The sequence below is a fragment of the Phodopus roborovskii genome, unplaced genomic scaffold (genome assembly GCF_943737965.1).
Source record: "Phodopus roborovskii unplaced genomic scaffold, PHOROB, whole genome shotgun sequence".
Classification (NCBI taxonomy): Eukaryota; Metazoa; Chordata; class Mammalia; order Rodentia; family Cricetidae; genus Phodopus; species Phodopus roborovskii.
In genome coordinates, this window is record NW_026126485.1 from 20,324,935 (window position 1) to 20,344,718 (window position 19,784).

Genomic DNA, 19,784 nt, shown 5'->3' on the forward strand with positions numbered 1-19,784 from the left:
CTCCTGCATTGATCACTAATCAAGAAGATGCCTTACAGCTAGATCTCAAGGAGACATTTTCTGAACTCCGGCTCCTTCTTCTCTGATGACTAGCTTGTGACAAGTTGACACATAAAACCAGTACAGAGATCATCTATTGTTATTGCTTTCACAAGAGTTTTTAAATTCAAATCTGGTCTTTTTAAACATGGCTTGTTTAAGTATGTTAATTTTAAAATGTTAAGGATTTTAACTTTCATTTGTATTAAATTTCTTTTAAGTGGTTCATTGACAGGAAATATTTTTTCTTGTTAAGCATTAGTTAAGATATTTAAAGTTTGAACTTATTTTCCTAGTTTGCTTTGTGGAGTCTTGTTATGGAAGTTTTCAATCTCTTTTTCTTATCTGTTCAGATAATATTCTTTGGTTACATAATTTTATTTTCACCAAAATATATATTGAAGCCCGATAAATTACCTACCTGATTCTAATTTTCAGCTTTGATAATAGTTGTATATAGAATGACTACAAAATTAGACAAATTCTAGTGTAAGGTTAATTAGTATAATTTAAAAGAATAAAAAGCTATTTAAGGTTTGGAATTGTACAAGTCGTCTATCCTGTTCTTATTTTATGGTAACATAGAAAAAATGCATTGCCCCTATCATCCAGATCTAACATACAACTTCCTTGTTTTCCTTTTTGTAAGAAACATTACCTTTTAAATATATTTTTAAATATTTTTTTTCTTTCTTTTGCATGTCTGATGTCACTGTCTTAGTTCAAGATTATTTTGACTAGAAATGGACCTTTATACCTTGGACTCAGTTTTTCTTGTCTTCTTTTAGTGCCAGCAGGCTTCTCTATAAAATGTGGTGCATTCGCCCCCACTGGCTCTCTGTTAGCTATCAACATGTAGATGTGGAAGCTGCTGCTTAGCATCTTCCTGCCTTGGACTTCTGGATGCCTTCCCAGTCTCTTTCCCATATTTTCTCCGACTTATCTGCCCATTTTAGGAGGTTCCTTGTATATTAGGTAGCCTTCCTGTCTAAGTTTGGTGCCACCATGATTTCTTGTCTTCTGTGTTTCTTGATAACACCTCGCTATCCTGGCTTTCGATTTCTACTGGTTTCCATGACTGTTTTCACATGAGTGTTTTATTTTTGTTATCACTGCATTGCTGTTAGATGTCTAACAACTTACATGTTTTCTTTCCTAGGCTGTGAAATCCTTCAGGGTTAGGGCATATAGATCTATTCCACTTTTTAAATCAATATTGGCTGGCATCGGTTATGATGCAAGGGAGTCTCAAGTTGAATAGAAATGAAAGTTAAATGAGTTAATGAAGCATGCTGAAAAGTTGAAGTGATTTTTCTACAAAACGAGCTTTCTTGCTGTGTTGCCTAATCATTTACATTTTGTATTTGTTGGATTTATTTCCTTTTAGTTTTTGAGTAGGGAAATGTATGCTAAGTAAAAGCAAATTTTTCCTGCTAGTGATTAATGCTCAAAAAGGTCCAAAAGTTAGATATAAAAAAAAGAAATGTAGGAGGCTAGAGCATAGGTCAGTTGGTAAAGTGTGTGCTTTACTTACATAAGGACCTAAGTCTGTCTACCCAATATCCACATAAAAGCTGAAGTCAGTGGTGTGCCTCTGTAACCCAATGCAGATCAAAAGGATACAACTGGAGCCTTGGAGCTCACTAGCTAGCTATCTTAGCTGAATTCATGAAGTCCATGTTCATTGAGGAAGACACCTCTGATGTCCATCTCTGGCCTCCCATACATGTCCTGGCATACATGCAGGTGCATTCATGAAAACTCAGCTACCCACAGATATCATACATACAAAGGCCCTCCCAAAGATTGAAAAGTAAAAAGTTAATGCAGTGACTGCGCTCCTAGGCCAAACTATATGACTCTTATGACTTTTACCCCTTGCTTAAAACATTAAATAGTCATGTGTGTTTGGTTTTGTTTCCCTAAAAGGGAAAGTAGAAGTCTCTTAGATTAGTTACTAACATTGTTATCAGAACTTAAGTCACTAGTGGTGTTTTTATTCATAAAGAGGACCAAACTATGTGATAGGCCTTGTCTATCATAGGGCAGACTTCCTTCAAAGAACAAGGAATTTAAACATGACATTTAAACATAAGGAATTTGTTAGTGGAAAAAAAATGAAATAATACTTTTAAGTGAAGTGGGGAAAAATAGCACCCTAAATCTTGTGATCTGGATAGCTCCATTTTACCCCATCTCCAAATATGCTATTGCATGAAATCTGGTTCTGGAAAAGCCTTAAGCATAATGCTAAATACTTCACTAGAGAAGAACTGTGTTTTCATGGCAGACTTCCTCAAATCTGTTTAGAAAGAATACTTTTGTATTTAACTTCTGAAAGGCAGGTCTTTTATTTTTGTGCATTGCAGTTGTCTTAATTTTTCCCCAAATAGAAATAAGATGAACTAAATAACTGGATAAAATACCCAGAACAATCTATTTTTTGCTTTCATGGCTGAAGTTGAAAAAGTACAATAGTAAATATCAGAATTGTTTTAGAGCATCTTTTACTATTTGGGGGATAACTGTTGTAAGAGCAGTGTTTCCTTGAAATCAGGTGCCCTTTGATCCAAACCAGGGAGCAAGCATACCCGGGGGAAATGTGTATTTAGTTTTTATTCTGATTCAAGTGGTAACTGTGTCTCTCTTCACTAATGGGAGCTTAGCTTCACAACCTGACACAGCTGGTTGATTTCTATTGGCCTGAAGGGGAAGGGTCTGATGGTGAAGTGCCAGGATGTTCTGGGTTGCCAGCAGGCATATATACGAGAATCACAAAGGATGGAGAAGTTTAGGAAATGTTGGCCCTTAGCAGGCTAGCTATCTTTGACAGAAGAAGAAGGAGAAGGAGAAGGAAAAGGAGAAGAAGAAAAAAGAACAGTTTCTTACACTGTGAATCGATTGTTTCTATAATTACAAGTAAGACTCTTACAGAAGCCTGAAGTGATGACTCTGTACTGGAAACAGAGAAATAAGCCATGTTTCTGTGTTTAAGTTGTAGGTGCTCCACCTGCTAGCAGTGTGACTTTGAAAATTTCACAAAACCTTCACTTTTAGTCTTTAAAAATGGAAGTAATAGTATCTACTTATTAGGATTATAAGAGGATTAAATGAAATCTAAATTGAAAAGCTCTTAATGCAGACTTTATTTGTGGTAAATGCTCAAGTAATGTTAGTTATTTCATGATACTGATGGTAATAAAGGCTGAATAAAAAAGATGGAAAATTAAGGGGACATGGGACCAAAAAGGAGCCCTTCACCCTGGATGACAGCTTGACTGTCCTATTAATGGAATCACAGAGCTAAGAAGCTTCAAACACGCCAGGGAGGAACATTGTGCACAGTAACTGTCTTCTGAGAGCTCCATGTGCTTGCCCAGGGCCAGATGCCTTATGACCTTTAAGGGTTAGCGGTGATCTCAGATTCTGAAGGCCATCTGTGTGCACTTGGGTCCAGAATGACTTATGACCTTTCAGCTGTAATACTCTTCTCAGATTCCCAAAGCCATTTGTGCTACCCTCAGCCCAGAATGATGAGTTTTGACACCGCTCTCCATCAATTTTGGCAATACCCTAGTAACTTCTTAATCTTTAAAGTTTATTTTAAAAATATATTATTTGAGCAATGTGGATGTTTTTGGTTTCTTTTCTTCTTTTTTCAAGACAGGGTTTCTCACTGTAGCTTTGTAGACAGGCTGGCCTTAATCCACCTGCCTCCTGAGTGCTGGGATTAAAAACATGCACCATCACTGCCTGGATGAGCAGTGTGTGTGTGTGTGTGTGTGTGTTTTTAAATCAGGTCGTAGGGGTTCTTAAAAATTTTTATAGATGTCATGTGGAACCACCAAAAATCTATATATGCTCATTGTAAAACTTTGTACTAGCAACTTGCCTCTTAGAAGTCCGTATGCACTTAAGTGTGTCTTAAACCTTTTCTCTCTTTCCATTAACCTCTGTGCCTAAAATCTATGTAAAATTTTTAGTAGGCTCTAACTTTGCTTCCTACTGGCTTGCTATGAAATTCTTTTCCATAGTGAACAATCCATTTTTCCTGGAGGAGTAAGTGAACTCCTTGGGCTGCTAATGGCCACATGTGGTTTTGCCTTTGTCTCGGAAGCCACTGATAATAGTGCTATTATTATATTATTCTTTGACTATTTTTTTTAGCATTTTGAATAAAATTTTAATTGTCTTGTACTCTGTCTAGTGTACTTAATATTGATAAGCATGGTGCTCTCAGGATATTGATAGAATAAAATCCTTGTCCAGTACAAAGAGTCTAAATAATAAACAGTTTAAAAACTATATCAAACTCATGAATAGACAACCTGAAGATCTTGTTTCTGGTATTGTGTCTGCCCTTCATTAGCTCTACATTTTTGAGTAACAGGTGGATTTATTCTATAAAACAAGGGGGTTAAACCCTTTCTAATTTATATTTTAATAACTTTCTTTAAAAGTCTTAATTTATATATTTAGTAGAGTATAGTATGATAATTTGATATGTGTATTTTATACTATTTAAATCAGATTATTGTTATTTCTATCTCCTTATATTTTAATAATTTAGTTATTATGTGTGTATGTGTATTCCTGTGTTGCAAGCATACATATGTGTGCACCATGGCATAGAGGTCAGAGAACCCCCTTGCAGGAAACTATTCCTTATTCCCTCCTGACACAGGTGAAGATTTTCTAAATAGAACATCAATCAATACCACAGACAGTAAGACTTAACAGTTAGTAAATGGTACTTCATGAAACTGAAAAACTTCTTTATGGCATAGGATGACATGATTTATACAAACAACAGCCTAATGAATGGAAAGCCATCTTTACCTGTTGCACATATGATATGGAGTTAGTATCTAAAATATATAAAGAACTAAAACAAGCAAACAAACCCCCCCCCAACAACAAACAAACCCAAATGTAAGTGCCTGTGTTTACTTACTAGGTTGGTCAAGGATACCTGATGTGGCCATGAGGAATGAAACCAGGCCAGTTGGAGGGTCCACAACAAAACTTTAATCTGTGGTAATTTTATTGAGAGCAATCGGAGTTTTTATACCTTTATCAGAAATGAAATATAATGGCAATTGCAGGATTAATACAGTTGTAGTTGCCAAGATACACTGACATTTGCAAGCTATGCAAGGTGCACAAGATTAATGTCTAAGAACAATTGTCCTGTCAAACCTTCATGCTTCCTTAACTACTAAGGGAACATACAAAGAAACATAAAGCGCCCTGAACGCTTCACTGCCTGAGGGAGTGCATCTGTCTCTAGGGAACTGGAAGGCACAGTGTGCCCCAGGAGCCATGGAATCTAACCTGAAAAACCTATGATGCATGCCTCTCAAGAAAGCTAGACCAGGCCATCTCCATGGTTCCCTGCAACCAAGTAACCTAATTTTAAAATGCAGTAAAGAAATAAAGAGTTCTCAAAAGATGAAACACAAATGGTAGAAAAACACTTGGAGAAATGTTTAGCATCCTTAGTCATCAGGAAAATGTAAATCAAAAGTACTTTGAGATTTCATCTTAGTCAGAATGGCTAAGACCAATAAAACAAGCTCATGCTGGCAAGGATGTTGGGTAAGGGGAGCACTCATCCATTGCGGGTGGGAATGCAAGCTTGTACAGCCACTATGGATCAGTGTGGTAGTTCCTTAGAAAGCTAGGGGTAGATTTGTCTTAAGATCCAGCTATACCACTTTTGGGTATATACCCAAAGGACTGACTATACAACCTTCTACAGAGATACCTACCTGTTCATCCATGTTCATAGCTCCTTTGTTCATAATTGGAGGAAATGGAAACAACCTAACATCCCTGTGTATGGCATGGGAGCAATGTTAGTGGGTCCTGTTTCCTTTTCTAGGTGTAATGGTTACTGGAAGCAGTTAGTATGCTTTTTCACAAGCTTGCACATAGGTACTACCTTGCTTGTTAGAAAACGAGGCTGCTTTATTGCCATATTTGTTTCACCCAACTATCCTTTCCTGTTTCTTAAAAAAAATCACTGATAATTTAACTTGCAAATTTAGAAACTACTATGTGAACATCCATCCTAATATTGATAAAAATTTTGTATTAACTACTTTATAGATCAGCAATTCTTTGATTTCCCATTTTGTGCTCAATTTGTTCCTAACTGCCCAAGAATATAAGAAAGTTCATGATGGGCAAGTGAAGAAAATTGTTGTTTTTTATGGCTTATGCTGAACTAAAAATATTTCAGTTTCATAGCCATTACACAATTTCCCCCACTTTTCAGATAAGAAGGTCTTGTTCAGAGATATTTCAGATCCTGAAGTTGCAAGATGGTTTAGTAGTGATTATAGCTCAATTTCCTATTTTGAAACCCTTTTATTGTCTCAGGTATTTAAGACAGTCTTTCTCTATGATTTTATTCATTTTCTGGGGACCAATGTTAGATATGGGTTAGGTGACATCTGCTTTACCCTACTCAACTTTAGGTTTGATTAATTCACTTAAGGGTGAAAACTGGCTCCTAAAAGATGTATCTTGGATTGCACACAGGGAAGTTTGATCCATTGACGACTGTTCTTTGAAAAAGTCAGTTCCTCTTCATTGATCTTCAGCAACTTGCTTGTGTAAGGATGATACACAAATAGTTTAGGAATGATCAATACCATCTCTGTCCTGATATAGATAATGTTCTCAAATATTTTTGATGGGGAAAAAGTTGACTAGCATTCATTCATTACCTGGTGTTATAGTTGACATCTGCAATGTCCTCCAAAGGCCCATATGTTAAAAGCTTGGTCACTAGTCTCTGGTGCTTTTGGGAGGTTGTAGAATCTTTGGGAGGTAGGGTCTACCAGGAAGAAGTTATTTCTTTTGAGACAGGGTCTCTTTATATAGCCCTGGCTGTCATGGAACTCACTGTGTAGACCTGGTTGGCCTTGAACTCACAGAGATCTGTCTCTGCCTCCCAAATGCTTAGACTAAATGCATGGGCCACCATGCCTGGCTTGCTACCAGGAAGAAGATGAATGAATGCGCCCTTGAAAGTGATAATGAAATGCTGTTGTCTTCCTCTCTGCATCCTCCTCACTGTGGTATGGGCAGGCTTCCTCTGTCATATGTTCTACTGTGTTATAGTGTGTCACTGCAGGTCCAATGTAACAGGCCCAAATGAAACTTTGAACTCAAATAAATTGTTCCTCCATTTAAATGTAATATATATATATATATATATATATATATATATATATATATATAATTTGTCATAGCAGAACTTTTACAATGCACTTGCAAATTCCATGCTCTCATTTAGAAGTATTTCTAGCCTTAATTTGATTAAGAATATATTTATTTATGGTCAGTAAATAATGTTGCAAATGAAGCTCTTTTAACAATTTGTTGCTTATTGTAATTTTATTTAACATTCAAAACTTCTATTTATTCCTGTTTTATAAAGTAATTGCGGAAAATGTTTAATTAATGGTAATTATTTTATATCATATATACTAGTATGATAGCAAGAGGCATATTGAATCTTACTTGTGAAGACAGAGTGTGGTGGTATGGTTTTCCCTTGTATATAATTCAGTTAATGCTGGAATAGGAGCATAATTTAAATCTTAGATATTTGGAATATAAATTTTAAGTGTGAAATAGTGGTCCTAGATTTTTCTTGAGAAATCATCTATGCTCAGGTTTTGCTGTACCTTTCAGAACAATCCAGTTAAAAGGCTAGTACCATAGTCTGTTGGTTGCTCAGGTAACTTTTAATCATTCGTTCTTGTTTTCATTCACACCTGTCATCAGAAGAAGAAAATATTTGTAGACCATAACTGAGCAAGTTGAGTTACTCTGTGGCCAAGGCTATGTGGTGGTTACCTGAGTCACACTTAAGTTTGTCTGCCCTACCTCATTTATTACATCTGATTCGAAGTAGCCTGCAAAGTGAAGACACCAGAGGACTAAGATTTCATTTGCTTACTAAGGATTTATTGAGTACCACTGTGTGCCAGACTGTATGGGCCCCAGAAGGACTGCAGTGAATGTAAGTCATCAGGAACACGTTTAGGATGTTACACTTGTAAGGTTCCCAGTACCCACATGCTGGCTCACAAACACCTGTAACACCAGTTCCAGGGGATCCAACACCCACTTTACCAGGAATGTATGTGAATTGCACAAATGTAAATGTGGCAAACACACTTATATCCTAAAATATGTAAAAATATTTTTTAAAGATATTAGGAATATTAAACTTTTTTGAATCAGCTCCAACTTTGCAGAAATTACATGATATCACAAATCTTTTTGGCAAGATACTCTAGTACTTGACTATAAATGCAAAGAGAAAATTGAGTCACTAACTGAATGATTGGTATTCTTGAGTTTCACATGAAACTCCAGCTGTATTTATTCTCTTCAATGGATTTTATGGGCCTTGCTCCTTCTCTAAAGGGCACTGAAAAAACTTTGTAACTTTTTATTAAGAATGAAATGTGAATGTCACACAGCCTCTTCACATCTTTGTATTAGCAAATTTGACTTCCTTCTTATACAATCACATTGTTTATTTGCTAGTTTGTGTTTTGTTAGTTTGTTTTCAAAAGTTTCTCACCAAGCTTGAGCCTTACAAACATGCGAGTTTAAGTGATTTTCAGTTAATAGCCAAGAGCATACACATACACAAATAGTATGGGACAGTCTGCTGTTTATAGCAGAAAATGAAGTTAAAGATTAGGGATCAGACTTCTCAGTTAAAGGTTCTTTCATAAGAATGTGCTATAAGGACAAGAGAACTAATCTGGTTTGTCTTCAGAGAGCCCTGTGTTCAAACTTAGACCATCATTTAATACTCCTTGTGTCTCCTTTTGGTATCATCCTCATAGCTCTGCCAAGACTAAGACTGCATTGTTTGTATGAACTCTCTGTGTTTTGGTTAGGCATTCAAGTTTCATTTTTCCATTTAAAAAATTATACAAGTGTTAAATAAATACCTTTTTACCTAGTATTTAGATAATCTGAACTTTAGGGAGTAAAAGTATACTAGTCTTTTTGGTGATGGTCTTTTAACCATTTATTGGTGTCTTTCTAGACACATTCAGTACCTGTATGTGCACATGTAGTTAGAGACATTACATACTTAGTTTTTAATCTTAGTTTGCTATAGGTAGGGTCAAGCTACATGTAGAACATCTTACTATATATCGTTACAATTTTTGAATTTTTCTAATTTCAAACATTTTATTGTTCTGGATTGTGAATTCAAGTTAAGATATTAGCTATTAGTATTTTGAAATTTAATAATATAGTTATTTTTTGTTACATCTAGAGTAAAAACATAGAACACCACTATTTATTGGAATCCTATTTCCTTTTATTTTCACTGTGAATGCAAAATTTTACAGAATTTAATTTTTTCCAAACATAGCTATCATTTAGTACACATCATGGCTTTATTAAATATATCACATGTAACATTTAATATATTAAGAAAATTCCTATAGAAGAAATCCATAGTAATTCGCCTGACAAGAGGATTTTAATGTATGTTACTTAGAGGTATTTGGCCTTTATGTGTGTGGGTGTCTCTGTGTACAACCACGCATGCACATGTGAATATGTGCCAAGCTATGAGTGTGATTGGAGGTGATACCCTCAGTCACTATTCCCGGCCTTATTCTTTGAAGTGGGGTCTCTTGACTGGCCCCTGAGCTGCGAGGAATTTTCCTGTTTCTGCCTGGTGTCTCTCAGTAGGAGCACAGAGACCACAGATGGCACTGTGTATTTATCTCGTTTCTGAACATGCAGACTCAAGTTGTCACACTTGAGTGTGACACTGTGTAGCTGGAGTTTCTGTCCTGCCAGGTCCCACTACCCTCCAGCCCCAAATAAGCACACAGAGACATATATTAATTATTAAACTGTTGGCCAATGACTATGCCTTCTTATTGGCTAGCTCTGTCTGAATTATTAACCCATAACTAATCTATGTATTTCTATATGGCTTTATCTTACCAGAGAACACCTCGTGAGTCCTATCCTCCCTGTCTCTACTTGTCATCTCCTCAAGGCACCTCTCTGCCTCTCCCCAGCATCCTCCTCCTGTTCTCGCCCCACCTATCTTCCTGCCTTTATTGGCTAACCAGTGTTTTATTCATCATACCAATAAGAGAAACATATATACAGAAGGACATCCCGCATCAACACCGGGCCTCTCTCCTGTGTAGCGTAGAAATCGTTTTACATAAAACAAAAGTGTTTTATGTAATTATCCGGTTATCTTTGATTTTAAAAAGAGACTTAGAATTATCTCTTTCAGAACCTCTTTTGGAAGGAAATCATTACCAAAGCCCGCGTATCCTGTGTAAAGCTTCATAGTTTAACAATGCTTTAATGATTCCTTTGAATGTTATTCTATATAAATAAGTAGAATTTTAAGGGTTCATGAAACATTTAATAGAGCTCCAAACACTGAGCACATCTGAGCATGGACCCAGAAGCATCAGAAATGTTGGTCTAGGCTTAGTCTTCCATTGCAGAGGTTTCAACAAACAGTCTGCCTTGTCTCTGGCCTAGGACTAAGTTCCCTGCTCTGAGCATCTGTGAAGTTATATGTTTTACTTTTGTGGGATTAAGCTCTTTCATTGGGAGGTCTATAATGTTCATTCATTATTTGTTTCACTGTACTGTTATGCTGTTAGGCTCAGAGGAGTTATTCCCTTTTATGAATGTCTGAGTCTTTTGTTGTATCAAGTTACCATTCAGGTGAAAAGCTCAAACAGTTGAGGTTTTCCCTTTGGACCTAATGCTCAAGGAACATTTTTTTTTTCTTTTTCTTTTTCTTTTTCTTTTCCTTCCTTCCTCCCTTCCTCCAGGGAATTATTTCTGTACCCTTGCAAATAGCTTTCAGCAAATGGAAAGGGAGGAGCTGAGAACAATGGGCCTATAATGAAGTAAATAAATCATAGTGATAGTAAACAATGGACCAAAGTTAACTAGAAGACAGTGAGCATTAAGACCCTATGGGCAACAGAGTTGAACTTGCAATGGCAGCTAACATTGGAGCTACATCTGATTCTGTGATTGCAGTCCATCCTGTCAGGTGTCTGGGAAACTGGAAGGAAGATTGGGCACAAACAAATGCGTGTGATGTGGGAAATACTAGTAATATGGTGGTGCTTTGGGGCCCCAACAGAATTACACAATGGCTTGGGCATTGCCATCTTTCCTTGTCATGACAGCTCTTTGGGGGCACTGGCATATTACAGCCGTGGCCTAAAAGCCCAGGTTGAGACTTGTATTGCTCACAGACTAAATGTAGATCCTAAATGGCAGCTGTCTCCCAATCTTAAGTCTGGGACTAGCAACCATTACCAGTGTGTGCACTTTTTGCTCCAATATAAATTCAGCTAATGCTCTGTAAGCAGGGGAGAGAGTCCATGAATACTCCCAATCCCAGCCACAGAAGCTTCAGGTAGAACAGTGAGAATGGGAGAGGTGCTCTATGCTGTCCCCACCCCCAGTTCCTGCAGGGGTCTATTTGCAGGTTCTAAGTGGGGAATTAGTTGTGTATTACATTCCCTTGTTTAAGGAAGGGCTGGAACATTTAAAGGAATTTTGTGCCTACCTCTTTTATAGACAAATTTTATAGGCAAATTTCAGAATTTGGAGGGTATCCATTGACGTTTGCAGATTGTTGTAATCCAGGACAAAGAATTGCACAGGGATACATACTAAGTTAATAGAAGTAGGGGCAGTTTATTAGGAAGCTGGGGGAATGCACATGCTGAAAAGCACTGGGCTAAAGACTCAGGAAGCTAAAAGTCATTTATATAGCACCCACTTATCCCATGTTTGTATAGCCCAAAGAGCTCTTGTATAGAGTCCATATCTGAAGGGTTTCCAGTACTCTGCCAACTGCCTTCTTTCATATGTTTATTTTGAAATATATATCTTATCCCTAATTATGTGTGTATATGCATTTGAGTGTGCATGCAGATACCTGCGGAGAGTCTTCAGATATCCCTGGTGCCAGAGTTACAGGCACTTGTGAACTACACTGTGGTTGTTGGGTGAAACCCCCTTTCAAAATAAATAAAATAAAATGAAATAATATTACTGATTACTTTGACTTCAGATTTTTGGCACTCTTTTTTTATATATAAATATTATTTAAATTAGAGACAATCTTATTTTATATATCAATCCTAGTTCCCTCTCCCTCCTGTCCTCCCTGTCCCCCATGGACCCCTCATCCCACCCCCCATTTACTCCCCAGGGAAGGTGAGGCCTTCCATGAGGGGTCATCAAAGTCTGTCATGTCATTTGGGACAGGGCCTAGGTCCTCCCTCATGTATATAGGCTAAGAGAGTATCCTTCCATGGGGAATGGGCTCCCAAAGTCTGTTCCTGCACTAGGGATAAATACTGGTTTCACTACCAGAGGCCCTATAGATTGCCCAGGCTTCCTAGCTGACACCCATGTCACCCCATAGGGGGTCCTATGTTGGTTCCCCAGCTGTCAGACCAGGGTCCGTGAGCTCCCACTTGTTCAATCAGCTGTTTCTGTAGGACCCAGCCCAATCTCTTATGAGTTTTGGCACTCTTTAGTGTCATACATCCTTGCATTATTTTTCTGGTTAAGAAAGATGCAACATAATTGTGGTCATGAAAATGGTCGTCAGTCTTATCAAGGTATTTTTAAGATCATGGGGTGCCTTAATAGGAGCTTCTATTGCTGTGAGAAAACATCACTAAAAGCTGCTTGATGAGAAAGGCTTTATTTCATCTTACACTTTGAGGTAACAGTCCTTCACTGAGAAATTAGGGCAGGAACTCTAATGGGAGATGTCATTCTATAAATATGTTTCTCTTATTGGTTAATGAATAAAGCACTGTTGGTCAATAGGAAAGCAAGATAGGCAGGACTAGGAGTCTAGGAGGAGAGAGGAAGTAGTAGGGAGGAGTTCCAAGATGGAGAATGGAGCGAGAAGAACACCAGCCCCTCTCTCTGGTAAGATAAGACCACCTGTAAGTACTTAGATTAATAGAAATGGGTTAATATTTAAGACAGAGCTAGCCCATAAGAAACTAGTAACTGGCCAACAGAATTATATATTAATACAGTGTCTCTGTGTTATTTGGAGCTGGTGCGGCAGTGGGACCAGAGTAGCTGGGAAAAAAAAAAAAAAAAAAACTCATAACAGAACTCAAGCAGGTCAAGACCCTGGAGGCAGGAGCTGAAGAAGGAGCCTTGGAGGAGCACTGCTTAGTGGCTTGCTCCTTGTAGCTTGCTTACCCTGCTTTTATAGTGACGAGGACCACCAGCCCAGACTTGCATCACTCACAGTGGGCTGGGTTCTCCCACATCAATCATAAATAAGGAAATCACCATAGACTTGTTTGCAGGCCAATCTTTGGAGTCATTTTTCTCAATTGAGGTTTCCTCTTTATAAATGACTCCAGCATGTGTCAACTTGACATAAATCTAACCAACACAATTGACCCCTTGTCATCTTGAGACACAAATGCATCACTCTTCAGCTAGAATGTTTTTCTCATTTGTCTTCAAGATGACATGTTAATATGACAAATAGAACATTCGAACTTTTAAAAGTTCCACGGTCTTTAAAAATTCAAACACCTTAAAAGTCCAATCTCTTTAAAATATTCAAAGTTCAGGCCTCCCTAAAACATTCAGTCTTTCTCAAACCTCTAAATCTCTATAAAACTCCAGTGTCTGAAGGAGGCTTCCAAACAGTCGTGGTTCCCCCTCGGAACTCCAGATTAAACACAAACCACACCCAAACACCTGTTTACACAGAGATCCTTTATTAAGCCTGGAAGGAAATCTTATAAATCAATAAGTAAGTTTTATAAATAAGATGATTTGCCTTTTATGCTTTTCTGTTTTGTTCTGAACAGGCTTTCTTTCCTTCCATCTTTCTCTTTTCCCTCCCTTATCTTACTCCCTTCTGTCCTCTTCCTCTCTCTTTTCCTCTTTCCTTTCCCATGTCTCTCTTTCTCCCTCCACCGTCCTAGGAATTGAACTGAGGACCTTGTGTTTGTACATGTTTTACCTTTTACTAAGTATGTAATTTTAAAATAATTCTTCCAGTTTGTTCACATGAAAATAAAAAGTAAACATCCCCTTCATTGGTGCTTTTTTTGTTAAAGAAAAATTATGTAACAGTAAGTAGTGAGTGCAATAGCATTTAAAAACTGATATTTTAGTCTGAAACCATGATTAATGATTATTATCTTTTAAGTCACCTGCCACTGGGTTCAATTTTGCATATTCATCATCTACCCATATGCACTTACATCCATTACCTAATTGCAATGGAAGTCCATGTTCATCTTTGTGTGGGTCTGTATGTTTTGTATGTATTTGTGTGTATTCATTGTGTAGTGTACACATGTGCATGTGAAGGCCAGAGGTTGACTCCAGATGTCTTCTTTGTCACTCTTGACCTTAATTTTTGAGACTGATTCCTCATTGGAGTTGGAGATCATGGATTTAGCTAGAATGGCTGGCGGTCAGCTCTGAGGATCTGCCTGTCACCACCAAGCCTGCACTGTTGCACACACTGCCACACCCATCTTTTTACCTGGCTTCTTGAGGATTCCATGCCAGGTCCTCATGTTTATGTGGCCACTACTTTACCAGCTGAGACTTCTTCCCCAATAGTTACATGTAATGTAACATTATCTTTACTAGTAGAGATTATATACATAAAAACAAAAATATTATTTGCTCATTGTCTTTTTTCCCTAAGCAACACAGTCTTTAGGCTCCTCATTCATGCTTAAAAAGCTGTGATCCTTTGCATCTGCTGTTTCTCTCTTAGAAGATGAACTTCACTGGGAATGCATAGTTTCCCCAAATTTTAATACCTTTTAATTAGCAGTGGACTCATTGTTCTTTCCCAACTGACAAGCTTTCCTTACATTTGCATTTATGTTCAGCTGTGGCAGTGGACAGAACTAGGCTTTTGCTTCCTCTATAGCTGAGGACAGTTGTTCTGATGATGAGTGTATGTTTGCAAAGGTCTCCATTCTTTATGATGGTGCTATGCCACTTGGTATCATTATTAAGACCCTTTCGAAAATATCTTATCTTGGAGCATATTTTTCAAATTTCTATTTGCTTGAGAGGAGTGGCAGGCATGCATACTGCCCCCTGTGGAGGTCAGAGGACAACCAATAAGTTTTTCCTTTCCCCATTCCATAGATCAAACTCAGGTTAAGCTTAATGGCAAGCATCCTTACCTGCTGAGACATCTCTCAGCTCTAGTCTGACTTTAAATTAACATATTGGACATAGTAATTTTATGATCATAAACTACTTATTCTTATTTAAAAATAGACTTTTAATGTATGTCAACATGATTCATCTAACCTTAGTAAATGGTAAGTTAATTTTTGTACTTTTTTTAAAAAACTGTGTGGTGTGTATTATGTGAATCTAGAGATGAGTTAATTATGACTGAGATGTTATGATTTCTGAGTGCTTTTAGCAAGAATGGAGATAGTACTTAGTCTGATGGCTGATGGTTTGGGTGTCTTCCTTTCACATAGTAGCTGAGAAAGTGCACAGTCAAGTGCCCAATTTTCTGTACTCACTTTGTGGCAAATAATCATGATTATTGTGATTCTGTAGCTTTTGAGCAGCATGCTCTTCTGATGCCTTGGAATAGTTTCCATTACTGAGAAACATTAGTGAGTTTTGCTTATATTTAAGATAGTAATACAAGAGAACAGGAATTTTAAAAATGCTAGTATGAAACATAGCTGAATATAGAGTGGATGGCTCTGGGGTGTGTGAACCCCTGAAACATAGATGGGTATGTATAGAATGGATGTCTCTGGGGTGTGTGCACTACTGAAACATAGCTGAATAGCTTTGGGATGTGTGATCCTTATCTTTATTGCTTGATGCTTTTGAAGTATGATCATTCCACAGATATTGTGCACTAAGTATTAGGATAAGTAATGTGGTTTAGACTTAAGAACCTTTAGCAAGATCTATTTCTCATTGTTAGAAATCACTGGGCTTCTAATCACTCTGCGAGTGTTAAAGGTATGCAGTTGCTAGGCCTGGTTGGTGCACGCACCACATTGTTGGGTGGAATGGTTTCTTAGAGGGCAGGGCAGCATGTAGGGCTCTTATCTGCTTGTTAAGACTCTTGTCTGCTCTTTTCTTACTGAAATATTTTACCAGGAATGAATTATATTGTTGGTTATTGCATCATTATTTATTTAGAAAATTTCATCATTTATCTGGGTGAAAATTACTTAATTTCATGAGTTTTCATTTTTCTTTTAGGCTCAGTTTATGAACCTCTTAAAAGCATTAATCTTCCAAGACCTGATAATGAGACTCTATGGGATAAATTGGATCATTATTACAGAATTGGTAAGCACCACCTGAGGAATCATAGTAGCTATGACTAGTACTCACTATTCTACATTTATATGTCATATATTATATTGAGATATTATTCTATAATTTGGAGCTGGGGTAGTTTCATTGGTAAAGTAGCTATATATTCAAGTATTTACTTTTACACTGTGGGGACCAGTTCTTTACCACAAGAAAGATAATCAGTGTTCTGGGAAAGATTTGTTTAGTCTGAGAAAACAGTACCGAGTGTCATGGCCCAACCTGAGCTCAGCATTCAAGGGTGGAGAAAGGGAAATTGTGAATTTCAAACTAGCTGCATAATAAGACCTTAAGAAAATATAAACAAACAACAGCAAAAACAATGAAGTGTTGTTAATGTCATAGCTAGAGAAAGGCAGTTTTGTGGGAGTAGAATGAAAACTTTCTTCCAAGCACAATATAGCTGTTGCATTCTTGAACTTAAATGATATATGTAAGATTTAACCTAATAACACCCTGTGATAGAGTGGAGGGGCCTTATGGGATTTATACTTGGTTGCTATAGGAGACAAAGACATTTTCTCCAGTATATATCCACTGGTAAGGTGCTAAGGCTTCTGTAAGCAAATCTTTACTCTTGTAAGCAGCTTTAATGAAACTCATTGGATCACTAAATGATCAAGGGAGACATTAAGTAAGAGGAGGCTAGTTAAGAAAAGGTAATAGTGAATATGACCAAAATACAGTGTCTGTATACATCAAAATGTCATAATGAACCCATTATATGTAACTAATATGTACTATTATATTCTTTAAATGAAAAGAGATAGAAAAATAAAGAAGTTGTTATATCTCAATGTAGATATTTGGGGAGAGCAGTGTTATTTATACAGGACACTGTTTAGACAGAAAAAAGTTTCCTTTAGGAAATATGAAAATGCCGTGTAGGGTATCAGTTTTCTTAGCTTGGGACTCTGTCGAAGAGAGGAAAGCACTGATTTCAGACCCTTGCTGTGTCCACAGCTGTCCTTGCTACATAAAAATGAGATTTTACTTTAGAAATTTAAAAAGATCCCTAGCCTGTACAGTTCAGTAAATAAACTAACGTCTTTGGTACATCAGTCAGATGTAGGCCTCTGGCCTGTTTTGTGGTCTTCCTTCTTCCTCCCTAAATTGTGGATTATTTAGTTTTCTTAACCCAGAACTGGTGTTATGACTTAGGAAGCCAATGGTATCATGTATTATACATTTGCTTTAAGTTTTCTTAGTTAATTGATTTTGAGAAAAATATTATAGCCATATTTTTTGGTTAATCTTTTTTGGTTAATCTTTTCTTCCTTGTGTCGTGTCTGATGTTATTTTAATAAGGTTTGTATCATTTAGTAACATCAACTAACATAATTACAAACTTTTAATGCTCTAATTAGTTGAGTGCTTTCTTCAACTATAAAGATACCTTCATGCAGTGTGGATTTCCACTTGGCTGGGGTGACATGAAGTGGCTTAACATCTGTGAAATTTTTATGCTAAAGCTAACTTTAGAAACAATAAAACTTTCAAAAAAAAAAAAAAAAGATAGGATGAAGAAACCAAGGAAGGGTGGATTAAACATTAATTCTTTGTCGTTGTCTTCTTCTTTTTTAAAAATTTTTTTTATAGTTAAGTCAACAATGCTGATGTATCAAAGTCCAACTACAGGTCTCTTTCCTACTAAAACATGTGGTGGAGATCAGAAGTCCAAAGTCCATGAGAGCCTGTACTGTGCTGCGGGCGCCTGGGCTTTGGCTCTAGCATACAGGTGAGCTGTGTTTGTTCTCCTAGTATTATAGAATCAAGACATTAAAAGAACATTATAAAGCAAATTTTGATAAATTTGAGTATGGACTGTATATTATATAATACAGTATCAACTCTTAAGTGTCTTGAGTATAATTAATGGTGTTCATGGTTATGTAGGAGAATGGCCTTTATTTTCCCCCTACAGATACTTCTAATGATGTTTGTAGCTTTCAAATAGTGAAGAAAGTTTATACTTAGATATGAAATACAAGTCAAGGTAATTTAATGTTAATAGCTGGTGAATCTAGGCAAAGACTAAGTGGTTTACTTATTGTAGTATTCTTTTAAATTTTTTGTGCATTTGAAAGTTTTGAAACAACACAGGATCAGAAAATTATTTTAAAAGAGCATATGTAACACAGGGCCTAAAGTCAGATAGCAACCTTTCCCAAAGACCTCAGAAGAGAATTCGGTCTTCCATTCTGGGCACATTATCTATTCAGAATTGGGGGGGGGTGTTGCTGCCCACCAATCTGTGCTTGATATCAGGGAAGAAATAGGATACAGACAAATGCATGATATGCTTACTTTAGTGGCTACATTAAATAGGCTCAATGATATGCCAATAGTAAAGAATTTACATTTCTGACATTCAGTCCCCTACGTATATGAGAGTTACAAAAACAGAATTTAGTATACTGTATTTAAGGCGGCATAGATAGTTTTTGTCAAGTGGCAGTGATCTGCAGATATTTAAGTGAAACAATGAGCAGTGGTTATTTCTTCTACTCTTTAAGGTCATTCATAATTAAAAGACTTTTTTGGGGGTGGCGGAAAGAACATCTTAATCTAGTTTAATGATAAGATTTTAGCAATTATTTTTTAAAGCAAGCGAAGTAAAATATGATTAATTGATTTTTAAACTAAAACCTGAGAATCTGAAACTTGCCAGATTATAACATATGTGTCACTTGGGTGCATTCATGTTTGGGCAAGGGCCTCTTTATAGACTAATGTGCTTCCTGGGGCACAGCAAAGAATGCTTATGCCTACCTTGATTTCTGCTTCTTTGAATGCAACCAGAATTACATATCATAAAGAGGTAGCATGTCTGCATTTTTGTAACAGTGAATTTAAAATAATTGTGGATGATTTTTTTTTCTAATGTAGAAATAAGCTTTCAATTTTAGCTTATTTAGAATATAGATCATTTTAGAAGATTCCCTTTTAAAAAGAATTGACTCACCCCCATAAAGCAAGGAAAAACTGCACAATTTTTACCGTAAGGTTTTTTTTTTTTTTTTTTTAATTGCTTTCCTACATCTGCTGAGAAAATGAAACTTTACTAGCAGAATTAGTAGATGTTACCAGAACACAGGATTAGTCAGTAGTTAAATACTTAATTATCAAAAGCTCTACTCCCTTTTCAAATGCAATTCCAATTTGTTTCCTGAGTTATCTCTCTCACCCAGGCGCATTGATGATGACAAGGGAAGGACCCATGAGCTGGAGCACTCTGCTATAAAATGTATGAGAGGGATTCTCTACTGCTATATGCGTCAGGCCGATAAGGTAAAGCATGTGAACTG

General features: G+C 36.8%; 1 protein-coding gene across 5 annotated transcripts in view; it reads left to right on the forward strand.

The window, feature by feature from the left end:
- Nucleotides 1-19,784, forward strand: part of Phkb (phosphorylase kinase regulatory subunit beta) — a 173,321-nt gene that overhangs the window by 18,910 nt on the left and 134,627 nt on the right. For all 5 annotated transcript variants that reach the window (XM_051195043.1, XM_051195042.1, XM_051195046.1 and 2 more), the window contains 3 exons: nt 16,360-16,449; nt 18,076-18,214; nt 19,668-19,767. In XM_051195043.1, coding sequence (XP_051051000.1) covers nt 16,360-16,449; nt 18,076-18,214; nt 19,668-19,767 — 329 coding nt within the window. The remainder of the gene's footprint in view (nt 1-16,359; nt 16,450-18,075; nt 18,215-19,667; nt 19,768-19,784) is intronic.